General features: G+C 36.7%; 2 protein-coding genes and 1 pseudogene across 2 annotated transcripts in view; 1 reads left to right on the forward strand and 2 right to left on the reverse strand.

Moving 5' to 3' along the window:
• Positions 1-8612, forward strand: part of LOC108968982 (glycoprotein-N-acetylgalactosamine 3-beta-galactosyltransferase 1-like) — a 19054-nt gene extending 10442 nt beyond the window's left edge. Inside the window, exons 3-5 of the mRNA XM_018933405.1 lie at positions 7767-7863; positions 7932-8207; positions 8272-8612. Of these exons, the coding sequence (XP_018788950.1) occupies positions 7767-7863; positions 7932-8207; positions 8272-8421 (523 nt within the window). The 3' untranslated portion in view covers positions 8422-8612. The remainder of the gene's footprint in view (positions 1-7766; positions 7864-7931; positions 8208-8271) is intronic.
• Positions 8613-12247: 3635 nt separating this feature from the next.
• On the reverse strand, positions 12248-14177 carry LOC108968988 (N-acetylgalactosaminyltransferase 4). The gene is made up of 3 exons (XM_018933410.1): positions 13864-14177; positions 13034-13802; positions 12248-12973 (listed from the first exon to the last, which is right to left on the reverse strand). Exons 2-3 carry the CDS (start codon positions 13790-13792, stop codon positions 12299-12301), a joined length of 1434 nt encoding a protein of 477 aa, XP_018788955.1. The 5' UTR covers positions 13793-13802; positions 13864-14177; the 3' UTR covers positions 12248-12298.
• Positions 14178-19842: 5665 nt separating this feature from the next.
• Positions 19843-21814, reverse strand: LOC108968983 (annotated as a pseudogene).
• Between the last annotated feature and the right edge of the window lie 220 nt (positions 21815-22034).

Below are 22034 nucleotides of genomic sequence, written 5' to 3' on the forward strand. Positions count from 1 at the left end.
AGTAGAGTTGAAATCCGGATGTCTGTCTGTCCGTCCGTCCGTGCAAGCTGTAACTTGAGTAAAAATTGAGATATCATGATGAAACTTGGTACTCGTATTTCTTGGCTCCATAAGAAGGTTAAGTTCGAAGATGGGCAAAATCGGCCCACTGCCACGCCCACAAAATGGCGGAAACCGAAAACCTACAAAATGTCATAACTAAGAATGCACTATTTAATATTTTAGTCGATGTGTTCATAGACAGATATAAACATAAATATAAAGTTAGAAACAAACTATTAGTCCTTAAATTTGTAACATAGATATTTACCTACAGGGTTGCGTCCATGTCATATACCAAAGCTTTGAATGAAATGTGGATGGCGGCAAATAATAAACGAAGCAAAAATATTTCTAAGAAGAGTTTAAGACTAGGTTCGTAGCTTTGAATGTGCTAATTATAAAAACATATATCAGCTTCAGTGCCCACGATTTTATTCGCTAAACAAATTTATCAATTCAATTATAGTATACATATGTACATATCCGCTTACGTGGGTATGTAAATATATATGATCGAATCGGCGAATGTTACGGGCGATAAGAGTTTGTGAATGGTAAACCAGTCCACATAGCATATAAACATACATACCGCACGTTCCACTATTCAAATATCTGCTTATAAAATTTTTTTATAGGTGGAGGTGGTAAATATTATTCTCAAAAGATTTGCTACTCCTTTCTATAAAAGAAGCATACTTATGTATACATATATGTACATATGGTATTTATGTACGTTATGTATGGTTTGCCAGAGGAGCGCAATTCTCTGCTTTAGGTGAAGAATTATTAAACAATTCAATTCACTAACATTTGCTACACTGCGTGTAAACTATCTGTTAAATCATACGTTAACCGAGAGGGCTATTAGAGATTTCGGTTAATGTTATTACGAGTTTCTAAATGGTTAACTAAATTACAATTATTTACAGTACAGTTCCAAATTAAAAGTTTGTCTGTAGGGGGACAGCTCATCATAAAAGATTTGTTGTCAACCCCACCAAACACATAGTAAAACCATTCTGATCGTCAATCCTAACTTGAACGCAACTTGCGCCGTCTCACCGCAATTCGACCACGATTTCATGTACAGTAGCCAACCGCTTCAGAAATAGCTGCTGGAAATGCGATCTCTGAAATTTTTTGTAAAGTAATGTTCAGGATTATTTAAATGTTTTGAAATGGGTTTTTGAGTAATGGACTGGACAATCGAAAGTGCTGATATGATGATAGAACTCAAATATTTCCATTATTTTAACGATATTCACGTGTTCCACCCGTCAACAATTGAGAAATAGTTTCGGTCCTCTTCCCTATCCGACCCGAACTCTATCAGGAGATCGTGAGAGTACCACAAACCCAGATTATTCCGGCTGTTGCGAATGAAGAAGTCCGAAAAGCATGCAAATGGTTAAACCCATCTAAAGCCCCGGCGATTGCTAGAAACATAGACCCCTTTCGAACTAAGTATAATACGTGCACCCAGGCCGGCCGCTTTCCCACCATATGGAAAAGCCAAAACCTAATATTATAATACCGAATCCTAACAAGCCAATGGCAGAACCGTCCCACTTCCGGCCCCTTTGCATGTTAGACTCCGCTGGAAAGGATCTGGAGCGGATCATATCCCAACGGCTAAATAAGGCAATCGACGATGCCGGTGGGTTATCACCCAACCAATTCGGATTCAGGAAGGCAAGATCCACAATTGCAACTGTAAACCTAGTAAAGACCCTGGCTGAAATGGCTACAAGCGGGAAAAGATGGAAAGGAGGCACAATACAGTACTGTATGGTTGTGACCCTGGATGTAAAAAATGCCTTTAACTCGGCATCCTGGCACAGTATATTGAGTGCACATAAAACTTCTCCGTGCCTCTTTACATTTAGAACTTAATAGTAAGCTATTTCGAGGAAATAACTTTGAGCTAAAACACATGCGGAGGCTATAAAATATATAAAGTCTCTGGAGGAGTACCCCAAGGATCTGTACTTGGGCCGCTACTATGGAACGTTATATACGATGGACTAAAAGTACCCGAAAACGTTCATATTATGGGGTTCGGAGGCGATAACGCTGTGTTGGTTATAGCAAAACACATACACGATATAGTTTCGATAAGCAACAGAAAAATAGCCTTAATGAGCGATTGGCTCGAAACTAACGGACTGAACCTAGCGGAGAGCAAGAAAGACGCGGTACTCGTTACTGGAAGAAAAGTCCGCGAAATTGCCACGTTCAATACAAAGAATGCAAGCATCACGACATAACCGGCAATTAAATACTTGGGAATTATCCTTGATGCAAGGATGTCCTTTAAGGAACACTTAGCGTACACATGCGAAAAAGCTACAAAAGTGTGCAGAGCCTTGATCCAGCTAACGCTCAATACTCGTGGGCGAAAGCAAAATTGAAGACGACTATTAGCTGGTGTACTAACGTCAGTCGCGATGTTCAGCGTCCAAATATGGGGAAAAGCCCTAGAAGTGAAATCATATTCCCGTTTCCTTTTTTCGATATATGCCACTTCCTCGCCAAGAGTATGTTCTGCGTTCCGCACAGTGTAGGTTATTGCGGGCTTACACCCTTTAGACCTCCTGGCCAAGGAGATTCAATGCTGGACAAATGACAGGGTACCGCACAGTACATCGAAAGAAATAGCAAGGGCAGAGAGCGAAAACGGGCGGTGGACATTCCGACTGATTCTCAACGTCGAACCATGGTTAAATAGACCACACGGTGAGGTAGATTTCCACCTAACCTGGTTGCTTCAAAGCATATTTGAAATGATTTGGGCACGAAAATAACGACACATGTGACTATTGCAGAGACGATACCGTCGAAAATGTGGAACACACATTCTTCTATTGCTCAAAATATAATCTTGAGAGGCAACACTTAAAAAATGCGTTCGGTGTAGACCCAACTCCCGATAACTTGGTAAGCCAAATAGTCGAATCGGTAGAGAATTGGAAAACCATCTAACATCTAACGTATCAGTGAACAGCGGCAAGAGAGCTGTTAAATGTAACGGACAACCACGACTCACACAAGCAAACATTGATGTGACGGGAAGGGTAGACGACGAACAATGTACGAGGGGGGTTATCAGACCAACAGAGGTGGGGCCAAGTAAATGCAACTTGAAACTGAATGCATTTTGACCATCACGTACGCATGAGTGTCACTCATTAAAATTCCACACTGACATTAGGTTCAGGCTTTCGATCGTCCTCCTCGTAAAAACAAAAAATATTTGTATACTTATGTATATAGTATTCAGACATATAGGTACGCTTGTGCTCACATAATTAAGTCGCGGCTCTGATCGACAGATCAGGCGTGAGTCGTGACAAGATGTTATATTATTTTTGTTCAGCATTGTTTGGCATTTCATCAAGGAAACACTAACGCCTTAACATCGTTAACAAATCGTTCAATTTTATAACGAAAATTTACGTTCTGTAAAGAATGTGTTTCGCGCGCTTCTTTCAACTTATGGTCAACCTATTCGGTCTACTGAGCGTACTATTCACAATACCATTACCCAGCATTCATTAATATTAATCATTGGATAATATTCGGCCGAATAGACCACGTCCACCTAGTGAAAAAAATATATCAATCGTATTAGAGACTGTACACGAAGACCGTGGAGAGGCCGAGAGGCAACTCGGACTGATGTAGCGTAAAAAATACAACTTCTGTAAGAACTGAAACCGCTCAACCCTCCCAAGTGAAATCGCCTTTATAATTAGTCATAGATTTTATATTGGATTCAGGTCCGGGCTTTTGGCTGGTCAATTACCGGTTACCAAACACACACTTTCACAGTTTTTTTTAGTGTACTTGGGGTTAAGTTTTCAAGTTCTTACATATGGTTTTCCGTTATAGCCGAATACGTTAAATTTGTATTCGTCACTTCAAACTACCAAAGTCCAAAATTCAGAGCCCTTCCAGAGATGGTTTTTACCAAACGGTTTTCGCTTCAATATATTTTCTCGAAACGTTAGATTTTCGTCTTGCTCAACGGCCATTCAATGAATTTTCTTGCAGTCGTCTTCGTACAGTTTGCACTGATATTTGTACCCCATGATACTCCTATAATTCCGATTCCTATTTGCTCGGTATATCCAAGGTCTATATTCTATCGTTTGAGCGGGCCTTTTACGTGGCAAAATTTCTAAAGTCTTATATTTTCATAAAATCAAAAGCGTTATCAATTTTACCACGCGAAACCACTAAAAAAATGTCTTACTATTGTCATATAACATTTTTTCACATGAAGCAGAGCTTTTATTCTTGCAAATGGCGACGGTGACTATAAGTTTTGTTAAAAATAACTGTATTTAGTAAAAAGAACAAATCACCCTTTGCAAACAAAATGACTCGATGATGTGAACACACTTTTATTTGAAAGAAATGGAAAGTTGATAACAACTCTCCGAAATGAAAATACTTAAAAGCTTTTTCGTGTAATGTCAAGGATGTTACATAAAAATATTCGTTTTTTTTTTAATATTTTCAAATAGTACTGCCTGACTGAATTATATGAACACAAGTGCATATACCAAGTTGTAAAATATATATGGTATACCGATACAAATGCATCAATTGCTCTTGGTTTGGTGTACAGAAAGTGGAACATATGTACACCACACCATTACGTGTAGATTTATCCAAAACATTTCCGATAAGGAAATCGTCTTGTTGGCAAGACCACGATCCATGAGTTTATATTCACTCAACGGCAATTTTCGCTAACAATGAGAACACAGACATCATTACTTTAAGTGAAGCCGCGTGTGTTAGAAATGGAAAAAGAGCGCTCGACGCGGGAATCCAAATGGAGGTCGTATTTCATAGACTTCTACGAAAGCGTAAAGATTTCAGTGAAACTTTTGCTAATATTTTTGCTGTACTTTAATTTCTTTCAAACCGATTTTACGCGCTTACTTAACCCTAAGTCTAATGTAAACGAATATATCCGTATAGCAGAGGTTTCAAATATCACCCGAACTCGCATATTTTGCCTAATCTTCACCAATGAGTATGGAAATAACTATATTGCCGTTCACGGCCAAGCCACTTGGATTAAGAATTGTGATCGTTATTTATTCGTGAGCAATGATGCACATGCCGTACTGGAACCGTTGCTGGTTAAATATCGAGATCGTTGGGACACCATGAAGGTCAGCTTATTTCATGTGCATCAATATTATGCCAATGACATCGATTGGCTACTGATGGTATACGATAACAAGTAAGAGAAACACATAAATCGAAAAAGATCGTTTTTTACGTATCGCGAAAGAAATTACACTTTACATCATTTCTTTAAAATAGAAATCACGAAGTAATGAAAATTATTCTAAACTAGCTGACACCGCAGCCGTTGTCTTACGTGAAACTATGTGTTTCGAAATGTAAATAAAGTTAAATTTACCTTTTTTTTTCAATGTAACGCAGCTTGATAAACAACATTTTTTGTTTCTGTTCAGGTGTACGGAAAAGATGGTTTTCCAACTCGTCAGCACGCCACATACCAATCCTCTCAAAAGAATTTAGAAATGGTACTGCATAATTCACGGCGTCCCCTTCATTGTCAAGTCGATCGATCGATTTGTATGAGCGCAAGTCTCCCGGAATTTGACTTAGAATCTTCCAGTTTTAGTCAACAACATCGCTATTTTTGGCAGCTAAAATTGCTCGTGCACTCAAGGAATCGTAGTTACAATAATTTGGCCAATGTCCGAGCATTCGTGATGAGTTCATCTTTCGCGAATTGATAAACGGCGGTTGGTATTGATATCAAACCACCGGAAGAATAACCGGAATTGACCCATTTCTAATGTCTCCGATGTCTTCGGCAATGTCATTTTTGTTCGTATCCCATAATAGACGCTGGTTTGAAGGCTGTTATGGCGAAATTATTATCGCGAAAAGTACATTCCAGTGATTAACATGTTCCAGCAATTGCTGGCTTACATTAATCAATAACAACAGAAGGTAGAGACAATCGTAGTTTTTCGGGTGGATTGTGTAAATTCGTTCTAAGGCATTTGTTGATAACACACCCAGATGTCCATCTACTGGTTGGCCTTGCTTTCTGCGTAACTATTTCTTCGACGATTCATTCTATGTATAATATCCGTATCAAGGTATTTCCTAATAGAGCGATGTTCTTGCAAACGGATCACTGACGAAAGTTGAGCAAAAACTCATAAATGATAATTTTGTTGCTGGCGGTGTTTCCACTGGCTGTACTGTATTCTCTGGGTTGAAATACACTCTTTGGCCATTCTCCAAATTAACTGCGAGACGCACAACGGTCGGGAAGCGTTCATGAATTGCAAAAGTAAATATTCTACAAAGCGCTTWATTGCAGTTCATGTATCGACCGTATCGTTCAAGACCAATAACCGCCATATTGCTTCCTTTGGCGCCGTACTTACAAACGTATTTTATCGATTACACCAAACTGCAACACTCAACATTAATATGCGTTTCGAATGTGAATTAATATATAGTACGATCCATGTGTTGCCAACTTCGATATTCACTCTTCTAAAGTGAATGCTGAATGCTATGCCATTGCCGTCTGGTGAGCGATGCCGATACAATGGATACCCATCATTTCTAGTTTGTGTTTCGGAAACAAAAGCACATGTATAGTGTTTCGCGCATTTATTGTCAGACATACAAACCGAAGTGGGATTGTGGTGTCCGCAAGGTCCATGAACCACATTGATCACTTCGTATAATACTGGATATTTCTCTGCGTCAGAAATTTCCTCTCACTCAACAGAGTACACCTAGCATCTAACAACACCACATATACGTCCATCAAACATTGTAACTGTTGTTTGAAAAGTCGTGCTGTGACATTGTGAGATCGCTTGCTGATTCACCGCGATCCATCATCCCGCACGTATGTCATCGCATCCTGGGAGTACTCGGTCGTGTGCATTGGGCTGCCAATGTACTATATATTGACACCAAAAACGACGCCGAGCGATATTAGCGCGTCCTCTTCGTGACATCGTAACAAATTTCAATCTGTAATTGATCACTTTGTGTGAAACACACATAGCTAACAAACAAAGATTCACTCTTTTGTATGGCAAAAAGAAAAAGGCTGTTTTTAGCGGTTTTCCGGCATTTATTCGATTTTTTTTTTTTTAAAAACCATCTTTGAACTTCAACGAACATTTAGAAAAAAGAATTGGCCAAATCGGTTCAGGCGTTGTTGAGCTATGCGCTTAGCAAAACATTTTGCGATTAATTTTTATATATAGGAAAAATAGTTTTTAATTTTGGAAGATGTTTAAAACTAAAAGGAATATTTATCGTTGTCATATGCATATAGTCTTCGTGAAAAAAATGTACACCAAAAGTTCTACTCTACATTTTCAATCTACCATTTCGATAGCTTAGTGAAATCAGCGACAGCATAATTTTTACTTATGCGCGGACACGAACATTAATCTTAAATTAAAAAAAAAATAAAACCGTTAAAAAAGTGAAAGAGAAGCGCCAAACCGTTTTCGAAGTTGTCTCCGAATAAGCCCCTAAACGAAAAGAGCAAATGTGCGTAGTTTATGCGGGCAATTCTTTTAACTGTATTCAAGCGAGTTCATATAATCCAAGTGCAATTTATAGTTTTTAACAAAATTATTAATTTTACATACTTAGTTTCATAATAATATTAATGTTATCATTGGCAGCTATGTAGTTTTGGAAAATTTACGCAAAATGCTGAAACCTTACACCCCCAATGAACCCATTAACTTTGGCTGCAAGATGTGGGATAACGATAATCAGGTAAGTAACTTACATCTTTAAATTCAAAAGGCCTAACCTGTTTGAGTTTTTCATTATCTTTCTCGTAGACTTATATGCATGGCGGCATAGTGCTCAGCCACGAGGCCTTGCGGCGACTTGTCGTCAAGGGTTTCACTAACTCAAGCCTTTGTAATCCGAACGATAGCGCTTACGCCAATGAGGAAATGGGCAAATGTCTAAAAAACTTAGGCGTGGTTGATGGTGACAGTCGAGACGCTATGGGACGTCAGCGCTTTATACCTTTCCCTCCTGAACATTTTCTAACAGAGTTGTCGCCGGAAAAGGAGGAATGGTTTGTGACTCACTCCTTTTATGAAATCAATGTAAATAAGTTGGCTTGAAAACTGAAACCACATAATATTATCAAATAAATTATCTTTTTTTCAGGCTACTACGAACAAATTATCACCGGAAGCTATTTCGTTTTCGGATGTTTCTCCGGCCACAATGGTTACTCTGCATTATTATATTTACAAATTGAGAATATTTGGCAGAAAAGTAACAAATCACTTAGGAAACAACACACAGCTTTCTTAGTTTAAAATGTATATAAAGAAAACAGAAAAAAGGACTAAGTACATGTATAGCCCTACATTTTATACCCTTGCTACTTGCAAGAATCAAAGCCCGGAAAACTTCTTCAAGTGCTGGAAAAACTTTATATTAAAAATGTTGAGAAAGAATTCAAAATTGTTAAAGTAAATATATAGTAAATGTATAGTATATAATTCCGGCCTTTTTGCGAAAACGACGTATAACATTCAAATAGTATTCCTTATTGACAGTTTGGCCGATCGGAATGAGTTCTTAGTGCACCACACTTCGATAATCGAAAAAAACTATTTCTATTTTAATTAGCTTTTGCACTCACCATTTTGGGATCATGGCCGCCATCGAAAAGATATACTGTCAGTTTTATGTCGCCAAAGAGGACACGGATTATCAATGCATAATCTGGCGTTCATATTCAGCAGATCCAGTCCGTGCTTCAGCATTGCAATTTGCTGTAAAGGCACTTCATCGAACTTAAGCTCAGACTTTTATATGGATGACTTACTAACTTGAACGTCGCTTTACTTAAAAAAAAAACGTTTCCCGCGCACTCTGAAATTAGTGCTGAACTACGCAAATGGGGAACCAATTAGCATTGTGATTGTCTTTCTATATCACTGAATTTTGACGACCTGCCTCCTAAACTTAGAATAGAACGTTTCTCTCCCACTCAAGGGGCTATATACGTTAGAATTTTAAAAACATCGATTTTTTTATTTTATTTTCTTAATGTACATATGCATATTTAAGGATACACTAGAAAATTTCGTATCGTTCAGGTGAATATTTTGGAAGTACGCGAAAAATTTGAAAAGGGATTTCAGGGAGTATTCCAAACTTTTAACGCGTTTATCTTGAAATGGTGTTTTGGAAGTCGGTGACCAACATTATCCGAAGATGACTAAATCGATTAGTCTCAAATTTTAACACGAGCTTCCGAAATATATTTTTATTTAGTAGAGGGAAGATTTTTTTCCGACCGATAAATATTTTTTTATAAACGATTCAAGGGCGAAATTTTGGTAAAGGATAACTTTTTTTAGAAGCCGCCATTTTGTCAAAAAAATGCTTTTTAATTCGATTATTTACTAGATTTAACATTACTTAAATGAAATGTGTTTGGTTTTTTAATTTCGGTGGATCTACTTCAGAGATAAAATGGTCTCCGCAAAACGTCTTTTTTTTTTTTCACAAGAGCTCCTGTAGCTAAGTTCCTTTCCTAATAAATATTTTTACTAATACTAAGTCTTTAACTACAGATAAAAGACAGCATAATATGTGTACAATTTTTTGAATAAAAAAATTTTTAATATTTCTCAGAAAAAATTTTGGAAAATTCGTCTTTTTTCGACTTTCTAACTGTTTATCCACTCCGTTTGATTGGGCTTTTTAATCCACTCTAAGATTTGGCTACAAAAATTTTGACGATCAAATGTGGATTCGCACGGGGCAACTCCCATTTTTTTCTAAATGTTTAGCCCAATGATGCCCCTTGCTACTGTCTTAGTGGCAGTGGCTCTATGCCAAGGAAGACGTGTCATACAATATCTCATTTTTTAAAGCTTGCCCAGACAGAGAGACAGATGGACAGAGAGATGTGCGGATTTCAACTTGTCTCGTCGCCCTGATCATTTCTATATATTTAACTCTATATTATGAACATGCTTTAGGCGAACAAAACTATTATAGCGATATGTTGCACGAGTAAAAAAATAAATAGTTTACTTTATGTTGAAATACCGATATATAACGGTAACATATTTTTACGTAATTATTTTATTTTATTAAATAAAAAACGTCAACCATTTTATAAAGAGATGCAGATGCTACTCGAGATTTATTTCTGACAAAATCAAATTACGATTTTTTTAGTAGATATATTATATAGTACATATGTATTTGACAACAGGTTTACAGAAAGGCATTAGCTAATGGATTGGGAAGTTCCCGGAGTTTAAGTTCATTTTTTTATGCTGTTATCTATGTATTTTTTAGCAAGGGAATGGCATACAATCTTTCTGAATATGTCACGAATTTATCATGGGGAGTCCGTTATCGGTCTAAGGGTTTCTGCATAGAACGTCTGTGTTACATAAATATTAGTTGTACAGGTTTCATACTATGTATCCATATCAGCTTAATGACCGCGTTGTAGTCAAAGCTTAGTTTAAATTGTATTAAAAAGCCATTATAATTTTCTGCTCTCATTATCATACTAATTATTTTGCTTGATATACCTGTGTCCTTTGTTACGTTATTTGTTTATAGTACCGAAATGTTATTTGATTTAGATCTTAGTGAAAATTGAACATGCTTAAATTTTTTGTCCAATATGATGCCAGCTAATTTCACCGTAAATTGCCTATTTTTTAAATTAAAAATTTTTTTTTAAATAAGAGTCCAATTTTTATGCAATTCGGAATGGTATAATGTTTCAATTTTATATAAAGGTCTTCATGCCACACTTCATCGACTGCCTGAACCACATTAAGGAATATTACTGAACAACACCCTCAGTACTCTAATGTCTTTCTTCGGGTTCCCGAGCGAACAATGGATAACAAACTCGCATATATATATACATAACACAACTCGCATATATATATACATATATATATATATGTACATATATTATTTCAACCTTTTTCCTCATATTAAAGTAAATAAAATCGGCGTAATATTTACGCTGGCAGCCACATACCAAAATTACAATTTTCTAACATCCGGTAACATCTTTAGTTAAAGAATTTTAAAAAAATCCACTTCAACATTTACGATCAATTCCCTTTATTTGATAACTGCAGTAACAAGCGAACCAAGCGGAATATTAAACATTTCGAAGCTTGTAAAGATGATCCAGCTCAATGTACGCTGCTAGCACATGCCAGCTCCAATCCTCAGCTTTCATTGTGATTTGATGTATCCGACTACGCAATCGAAACGACGCGGTGGCTAATAAAACACTCCAACCGCTTTGTGTCTTGGCATACTACTCAAAAGCCATTTGTACACTCAGATTTAAAGGCGTCATCTTCATCCGAAAGTTTTCAGTACATCCGTTATTAGTTGCGCTTTATTAAAGTCCTTCCAAGGCCACAGGATTTCGGGAATAACATAGGTATGGTCGGATGTCGCGTTTAAAAAGTTGAAAATTACCATTATTTGAGGTACGTTTTTTCCAGATATAAAATTAATTTTGCAGTTATATTTGGAATTTTTATATTTACTAACACTTCACTAATTCGTTTGTACACATTTATTTTATATAATATAGTGCATAAATAGCTTTTATTATACATTTATCTTATTGTTGAATTCTGATTATTTAAGAATAACAAATGAGTTACAAACTGTCAAATAGTGACAAGCAGTGCATTCAGTGCTACCAAATTAAAATAAGGAGTTCTACGCGAAAAAAATTTGATGCACCCCGGTGTTAGGTTATTGTTAGGTAAATAAATTTTAACAATAAGTTAAATATTGAATTAAAAATTTCTTTGTACTTGTACTATACAATGTAAAATAAATGTGCAAGATTAATTTTATATCGAGAAAATACGTACTTCGAATAGGGGTAATTTTCAACCGAAAAGCTCGAAAAACTATAAGCTTCCTGCGGCTATATATATATTCTTGATCTGGAGAATCTCCTCTATCCGACCATTGCCATTTTATTCCCGAAATCCTGGGACGGTATACTCAAGTCTTCCTTCAATAAGAATTACTATATAAGTCTCTTGTGTAAGCAGTCCAAAAACAACTTTTTGTCAAAAGTGTTTAAATTCATAATGTCAAAAATGATCAGTAACAGTTATGTGTTTGCTTACTACTGTATATCGATATTTATTCATTGAGGAGTTTACTATTTCATTGCATCATTCGCTTGTAATCCCTCAAAAAAGTTATCAAGCAACGACTGATTCACAAAACCAAAGTTCCATTTCATATTTACATTACTGGAATCACAGATATTCATGTATAACCGTCGAGTTTTAACATTCGCCTCCAAACATCTGCGCTCCGTCCAGGGCTCGCCTTGCATCAGTAGCTGTGATTGGTGGTCATAATACCAAAACTGATTACCCCCTTCGTAATGACATGGCCACAGAGAAATGAAAGCATTCGGTTCATTAGATTGTACTTGCAGACAATTATCGTTTGCCTGTTGCAGATCACGATGAAAAGTGAGTTGCCAGTTTTGTGAGTCAATTGGGTGTTTGAGATTCGATGAGCAGGGTCGTAGAACACCTATCGGATTCTCCACTGGAAGCTGCATTAGATCTAAGCAGAGTTGGGGCGCGGCAACGCTTTGTATGGCACCAGATGCATAATCAGGTATTGCGAATGGTGGATACTTCCTAACAAAATCTGGAGCTATGGTGTATAGAAACCACTTAAAGGACTTGCATTGAAGTCGTTGACGTAAAGCGCGTCTTTTGCTTACATCATCCACATCAATTTGGACGAGCTCGGGATTGTGCTTATAAAGTACCTCTTGATATTCATCCAACCAAACTAATGCGACGCGCTTGAAATTCTGCGATAGTAAAATATTTAGCGTTAATTTTATGAAAAACAAAAAGTATGTGTTGTATACCTTCCCCTGATAATCGTCCGTACCATTAGTGTATTTGACGTCAAACTTTCCGTCGCGATAGAGATGGCCGAATCGCGAACAGGGAACTTCCAATAAACGACCGCCGCACATCCAAATCTTAAAACTTAGTTCGAATTGCTCTCCCCCCCATACTTCCAAAGCCTCGTCGTAAGCACCTAAATGCCAGAAGAACTTCGCACCTATGGCAAAGAGTCCACCATTCATAACTGGAGTATTGTGTGGGGCTGGAAGTGCCGCCTGCTCTTCAGGTAGCAGTGGTAATTCTACGTAAACGAAATTCCAATCGAATCCCCCCCGTGCAGGTGTGCCTTCTATATACTCGAAAGTGTCGTAATCAATTATGTCTATATTCGGCGTAGTAGTGGCTTGTGGATTGTCCACAATCGGTTGCAATAAGGGCGGCAACCAATTGTGTGTGGCCTCTACATGCGCGTCAAGGAATACCAATGCTTCTCCGGTCGCCAAACGCGCACCGGCAACACGCGCTCTTATTAATCCCTGATGTACCGTTAGTTTCAGTATTTTCAGTTTCGTACCAAATTTTGTCAACAATTTCTGCTCTAGCGAGTTCTCGAAGGGTGGAGATGTGCTGAAATCGTCCACTAAAATGAGCTCGTGCAACAGCTCATGCGGTGTCCGGTTCCAAAGGCTGTGCAGCGTGCGCTGCAGCACCGATGGGTGTTCGTTGCGATGCACTATAATTATACTCGTTTTGGGTAGCACTTTGTGGTAGGTCATGCTGAGGCAACTGTTACATAAAAAAAATTACAAGCTTACTTAACTAAACGTACTATGACTAATATGCTTACCGCGAGTGACGGAAATCGGGCACCGCTCGCTCAACTGAAATTTGTTCAGATAACAAAGCATTGAAGCCGTAAACTTGCCAACTTGCAGCGACTGTTTCGTTGTCATAGCCTCTTGGTAAGGCTGCCGGCCGACCTTGCTCACCTATACCCTCCCGCTCGGCATCGCGTGCTATAGCGACATAGTCGTGCCAATCTCGCCACTCCGCTCGCCCTCCACTATCCGCCTTCGACTGCGTTTCTTGAGCTCCATTTCGATGGGTATAAAGCTGATAAATACTTATCAAAATAACGCAGATCAATAACACTTGAAGAAGGGTGTGTTTTCTACGGATTTTTGTGCGAAGACCTGATAATTTAAAGAACATTATACAGACAATGCTTTCAAGCAACTGCTGGTAATTATCTTAAAATACTTACTTTTAGCCTCAAATGTTGTTTCAGCTTGAGTTGTTTACATAGCAGCGCTGCTTAAATATTCTAAGCATTTCAGGAAGGGCGATTTTAAATAAATACTTGGGTAACTAATTATACGCTTTAAATATTGGATGATCGAAGCGTGGTGAATAAGCGAAAAGCTTTCAGTGTTCTTATACATTTGAAGCCCTTTGTAAAGCTGGCGTGCTTTTAGGCACTTTTATGCTAGAAACTATTAATTTGTAAATCAACTATGAGATAAATAAAAAGATATATGTATGTGGGGTATTCCATACCAAATTGACCATTTTTGACCCCTTTAGATTTTTCTGAAACTTATCCATCCTTTTCTACATTTTTGAGAATTTTTTCAAAATTTTTTGTCCAACTTCAAAAAAGTTATGAATTTTTCAAAAATGGCTTTTTTATTTTCAAATAGCCATAACTTTTGTAGAAATTGACTTTTGGAGATCCTCTTTTTCATTTTGTTTTTGAATGAAGTTTTCAAAAAAATACACGAAAAGAATGTAACACGATAAATTATATAAAATAATTGTTTTTTAAGTAAAACCGTCATTTTTTGGAAGTTCGACATCTTCTTTTTTTCCTTAAAAAGAAAACTTTAATTAATTTGACTATTTATTTTTTTTATTTATTTAAAAAAAATTGCCAAATTTTCAAGAACAAAAAAACTTTTTTAGAATTTTCACTTCTCTAGACTTAGCAAGTCGAGTAGCAAGCGATCAGTGTGGTCTTTAGACGTTGATAGGGCTTGTCGACTGGTGCATTTAAAATGATGTCCTCAGCGTCGGCAGCTATGCGCGTGTCTGGGGATTGCAAGACCCTCAGACAGCTCCTGGTCATCACCTCTACATTTGGCGCCCAAAAAGAATGGGAATGGCGCCCATGCGGCGATTACCGTCGTATCAACGAACGTACCATACCAGATCGATACCCAGTTCGATGCTTAGAAGATTTCACCGCAAATTTACATGGTGCATCTTTCTATTCAACCATCGACCAATTCGTGCCTTCAATGAAATTCCTGCAGCTGAAGAAGACGTCCACAAAACGGCTATAATCACACCGTTTGGTCTTATGACCTTCGGACTCTGAAATGCAGCACAGACCTTTGAACGCTTCATCGATGAGGTAACTCGAGATCTACCTTTCGTTTTCGCATACATCGATGATCTACTGGTCGCATCTGCCAACGCAGCAGAACACAAACAACATTTGCGTATCGTTTTTCAACGCCTTCAGCAACATACAACGCCTTCTAGGGCATACAATTTCCGCCCATGGAATAAAACCACTTGCGGAACGAGTCAAAGTCATCATCGGCTATCCTCGACCTTCAACAATCACCAAGCTGCGCAACTTTATTGGTACAATAAAATTTTACGGCAAATTTATTAAGAACGCAGCAAACTTACTCGCGCCACTCAACACCCTACTCGAAGGCCCTAAAATCAATGGTAAAACATTAGAGATACGTAAAATCAACAGCAATACCACGGACATTTTTATATACTGCGACATATCTACAGGTACAGCACGTCCGTTCGTTGCACAACAACTAAGACGGCGAATCTTCGAGACTCTTCATTCAGTCTCACACCCTGGTCGCCGAGCTACAAGACGCTTATCACGAAAAGATATTTTGGCCATCAATCAAGGATTGCATCACATGGACCAAAGCATGCATTCAATGCCAACGCAATAAAATTTCACGTCATACAATTTCACCCACCGCAACATTCCAGGCACCTGCGCGTCGATTTGAACATATTCACATAGACTTGGTACACCCCCGCTTTCAAAAGAACACACCAAATGTCTCACAATAATCGACCGATTCACACGCTATCCAGCAGCCGCACCACTTATTGACGGCACAGTTGACTGAGTAGCACATGCACTCATGCAAACTTGGATTTCCTACTTTGGAGTCCCACTTCGAATAACAACCGACCTTGGAGGACAATTCCAGTCAGACCTTTTCAGGAAGCAAGGATGGCCTCCTCGGTTTCAAACATCAACGAACAACGAGTTATCACCCACAATCAAACGGATTTATCGAACGCTTTCATCGACAAATCAAATCATCTCTTCTTTGCCACAACGATAGTTGGTACGATGCACTCCCTGCAGTTCTCTTAGGACTGCGAGCTGCATTCAAGGAAAATGTAAAAGCCACACCAGCAGAAATTGTTTTTGGGGCTGATTGGATTTTACTGCACACTATGTGTAGTTTTTTATCCAACAAAAGATTGGACATAAGTATATAAATTATGTTAAAAGAAAACTAAATATGCAAAATCAGAAAAAAATATGAAAATTTCATATATGGTAAAATGCCAAATGATAAATTTATTACAGCACTTTTTTGCTTTTAGTGGGAAGTAATTACGGGTGGTCCACTTAAATGTACCTTGTTCAATAGCCCTTTTTGTCAGATCACGCATAAGTCATGTCAAGATGTTTAGATATTTTTGTTCAGTATTGTTTGACATTTCATAATGGAAGGACTTGATTACAAGTCGTTCAAAATTCGTCGTACGAAAATTCACTTTCTATATTTTTGTTCTCAGTTCAACTTTGCGAAAGCTAATTTTAAGAAGATTAAATACGAAATTTCTGAAGTAACTTGGCCAGATTACTGTGGCAATATTGAATTTAGTGCTTTCCAATTTAATGAAATTGTTTTAAATTTATCTGAAAAATATAGCATGTTCCGAAATGTGTTGTTGTTCAAACAATGAGTTCTAATTTATGGTTACCGAGAGAGTTATGTAAATTAAAAAATAGAAAATCTCGTGCTTTTAAGCTTTTTAAAAAAGCTGCTTTAGTTGCTGACTATTCAAAACATTCTAAATTGCGTCGACAATTTGCTGAACTTAACAAAATATATTATAATAATTATATAAACAAATTAAAAAAATATATTAAACGTAATCCAAAATTGTTCTATGATTTCGTCAACTCCAAACGCAGGATTTCTAATCTTCCGTCGGCGATGAAGTATAAGTCTAGTATGTCTAATGACAATCACACCATTCCCAATATGTTCGCTGAATTCTTCAAGTATAAATTCCTCTCCAAAATCTTCAAAAAATGTTCCGCATCAGCACAAGTTACGTCCGATTTCTGTCATTAATGCACCCACCATTTCCGATGCTGACGTTTTATATCAATTAAATATGTTATCACAATCATTCAATATGATTCATTAATGCACCTACCATTTCCGATGCTGACGTTTTATATCAATTAAATATGTTATCACAATCATTCAATATGATTCCCTCATGCTTTCTTAAAAAATGTGCCAAATATATATTCCAACCCTTAACAATACTATTTAACTCATCTCTTAAGCAAGGCATATTTCCATCTATATGGAAAAAATCCTTTTAAATTCCGTTACATATGAATGGATTTAGGTCATCCATTGAAAATTATAGGGAAATAGCAAAGTTATCAGCCATACCTAAACTTTTTGATGCAATTATAACAGAAGACATAACATTCCGGACTTGTCCACTCCTTTCTTGTTCTCAGCACGGTTTTGTATCACATGTATCAACGGGCTTTAGGGAGAATAATTCTGATGTTATATATACAAATTTTACTAAAGCTTTTGATAAAGTAAACCATTCAATTCTTTTGAATGAACTTGATCTTCTTGGTTTTGAACCAATATTTTTAAAATGGGTTGCTTCTTATCTTAGTCATAGAATTCAACAAGTCATATTTAACGATACCCTTTCCGACATAATCAATGTTCCTTCAGGCGTTCCTCAAGGTAGCCGTCTTGGCCCATACCGGTTCTTGTTATTTATTAATGACATATCATCTGCTGTTAAGTTTTCAAAAGTTTTATTACATGCTGACGATGTTAAACTCTTTAAAACGTATGTTTCAAACAGCGAAAAATCTCAGTTGCAAACAGACTTAAATAGCCTAGTTTCTTGGTGTGTTAGAAATGACATGCCATTGAACCTTAAAAAATGCAAAACGATGTGCTTTTCACGTAGAGCTGTAGACCCTACTTCATACGCAATACAAAACTTTAGGTTGGAGCAAGTATGCAGTTTTGTTGATCTAGGAGTAACTATGGACCCCAAACTCAATTTTCATCTTCACGCATCTTCCACGGGTTTTAAAGCTAAAGGTGCTCTTGGTTTTGTTAAACGTTGGTCTAAAGAATTTAGAGATCCGCTTACCAAAAAAATTCTTTTTACATCTCTGGTGAGGCCTATATTAGAGTATGCTTCCGTGGTTTGGAATCCTTGTTATCTAGATCATTCTGAGAAAATAGAGTTCAAAAACAATTTTTACTTTTTGCCTTAAATCATTTGCATTGGGATTCCAGTTTAAATCTTCCCCCTTACACTAACCGTTTAAAGCTTATAAATCTCCCTACACTCGCTAGTCGTAGGGAAATGCTTGGTATAATATTTCTTGTAAAACTCATGAATGGGTCAGTCTGTAGCCCATCTCTCTTATTTGATATTAATTTTAACATTCCTGCTCGCTCTACCAGGCAGTTTAGACCTTTACTTTTAAAATTTTCTAAAACAAATTTCGAGTTAAACGAACCATTCCGCCGGATATGTCACGATTTCAATTCCATTCCATTACTTCTAACAGACTCACTCTTTACCACTAAAAAAATTGTTTTATCTACTCTTAACAAGTAACATTTAAAAATAATAAACCTACTTTAATCTAATAATTGGTTTCAACAAAATGACGGCCTTCTCCCAAACAAGGCAACAATCAATGGATTTATTGAGAGAACACTTCGGTGAGCAGATAATTTCACGTTTTTGGCGGGTTGATTGGTCATAAAGATAGTGTGATAACATACCGTTAGACTTTTTCTTTCGAGGATGTGTAAAGTCTAAAGCCAATGGGGAAAATCCATCTTCCATTCAGACCTTGTATCAAAATATCACACGTGTTTTTCGCCAGTTACCAGTCGAAATGCTCGAACGAGTCATAGAAAATGGGAGTAACCTGATGGACCATCCGCGACCAACATTTGAAAAAGGTAATCTCTAATGCCAAAGAATGTTCTTTCGAATGATAATAAACATTCAGTTCAAGTTTCTATGCTTTTTTTTAAGTACGCAATGTTATATTTTAAAATTACAACGACACTGAATGTCTTTAGAAAAACCTTTAACAAAAAGAGAGGAATCTTCAGGTTCTTCTCTGTTCTTTATTTTTCTTCATCGTGTCGCATTGACGCCATAGGCGTTATAGAAATACTCAAGGATCTAACCACTTACGTACAGTTTTCTTAGGAGTTGCTCATCAGTGCGATGATCTCCTAGAAAATGGATAGAACTGTACATATTATTTAAAGAATTATGTTATATACATATGTAGTACATATATTTATATTTCAAATAATGAAACATAATATAAATTAAACTGAGTTTCTTTGAAGAACTACAACCTACAGTGAACGAATCCTATGAAGCTAGAGTCGGAACCATCTTTTATTCTCCTCCAGTTCAACTTTTTACGTTTTAATTGGCATCCTTGGAGTCGTTAGGTATCGCCGAAAATATCAGATTTACTAACGATAAATTGGCTAAGAAATTGTTCAGACCAGTCGTTGATGCGACGCTGATTTCTCTCAGACAGTTAATCGTTGTAGCTGCCAAATATGCCGCGACTCAAAAATCTGCAACAAAATTATTTAATCTTTATAAAACCGTTTTAATTTCTTCTCGCAGTACTGACTCAAAGTCAGTAGACAGTCAGTTAATTTTTTTTTTTTTTTTTTTTTTTTTTTTTTTTTTTTTTTTTTTTTTTTTTTTTTTTTTTTTTTTTTTTTTTTTTTTGTATCGAAAATTCACTTTACTCACCTTCACCTTCTTTTAGTTGCACAAAATACAAAAATTCAACTATTCCATGTAGACGCTGCGCTTTAGCAAATGCACTCTCCTCGTCTCTTCATAGTCCAAATTATTAAGTAGCAACCAAGCGGCTTCCTGCATCCAAGTTGTCCCACATTTCGGAAAGGTGACTATGAAAACATCATCATTTCTCACTTTGCCCAATTCCACTTGAGGGGTACAAAATCGCGATCAGTAGACACTCTAATTACTTCACGCCTTTTCTTTACCACTTATTGGATCATCGGGTATAGTTTTATTTGGTGCGATATGCAGCATTATCTACGAAATGTGAAAACGATTCCTAAGAATGGACGAATTTCGTTAGCAGCTTATTTTGGAGATAGTACACTCGGAGTATTTCTACATATATCCTGCACCGACCCAAATAGCATGACAGCCGCATTTATTGATTTTCGATAACAGTCAAATGGAGCCAGTTGGACTAAGCTCAAAAAATATGTATGTAGACATTAACAGTAATCTAAAAGAACGTTATTCTACGAAAACTTTATTTTAGGGAAGCTCGTCCGTTGATCGTCAGAGTGTAATTATTTTTCGTGTCACCTTTCATTATCTTTGTTTATCTATTATTTAAATATCGTGAATGATAGCTATCCCAGATGCAATGCCGACAAATGACAAACGTAACTCCTGCGAATAATTACTCAATGGCCTTCTTTATGTCAGCTATCAAATCTGCATCTCGACCACCTAATATTTATTTATTAATTTTTTTTTTATTTTTTATTTTATTAAAGCTTACATAATAAACAAATTATTAAATAAACTAAAGTACGCAGCGCTAGCATCAAAGGCTTTCGGCTGACCACCTAATATACCACACTATTTTGAACCAATCACTAAGAAATTCTATTTTCTACTGTCGTCGATCAAGTGGGGCGAATTTAACGCATTTGGTTTGCTTCAAATAAAAGTTATGATTCCAATTGGTTGCAAATGGTTTATTTCTTTATAAATAATTACATTATTGATTACTACTTATCGCAGTATGTCCTTTTACTCTCCTGGCTGATGAATAAGCTCAAACACGATATGCAGTGGCATATATGCACAAAGGCACTTGCACTTACCGTGCAGATCAGAACAACTAGGATAGAGAGAAAACATACTGCAGTTTACAAACAACAAGTATATAAGCCCAGATAATTAATTAGAATCACAAATATACAAATTGCACAAACAAGTAAGCAGAAGCTTTACAGTTGGCATAATGTATATAATATGAAGTTCGCTACAACTTAAAGAGAAATGAGAATGAAACATTCAACTTTAAAATAAACATAGAAATTGAATATTAACATATTTATATGTATGTAGGCAAGGCAACATCTACTTTTCTTTGGCACACTATCAATTTTTCCCCTGATGGCATTAGTCCGATTCCGCCTTTTATTCAACCCACCAACTGCGTCATATTATCTAGTATAATTTAAATCAAATCCAGTTTCGCATTGGTATAAGACTCTACAATAGCTCCAGTTTCATAGCTGGAGTTGTGTTTTAGAGAAAATCTCTCACTTTGTAATCACCTTTTGTAACTATTCTCCTTAAGGAGGATTTTATTATTTTTTGAAAATGTTCTCACAAATTTATATGCAGTACAGCCGAGCGTTAGTTGTAAATTTCATTATACCATGGGAATAGGCGATAAGAAACTAACGACTCCAGTATTTGCATGTATATTGTGCCGGGCCTAGATTGTTTAATTAAGAATTCATATCAAGATCAACGCACTTGAGCTTTCGTCCCCATTAATTATATCACAATGCAATTATTGGGTTACATAGTAGGGATGCACAATTTTCGAATTACTTTTTA

Source organism: Bactrocera latifrons, unplaced genomic scaffold (genome assembly GCF_001853355.1).
Source record: "Bactrocera latifrons isolate USDA-ARS-PBARC rearing strain unplaced genomic scaffold, ASM185335v1 scaffold_236, whole genome shotgun sequence".
In the NCBI taxonomy this organism is placed as follows: domain Eukaryota; kingdom Metazoa; phylum Arthropoda; class Insecta; order Diptera; family Tephritidae; genus Bactrocera; species Bactrocera latifrons.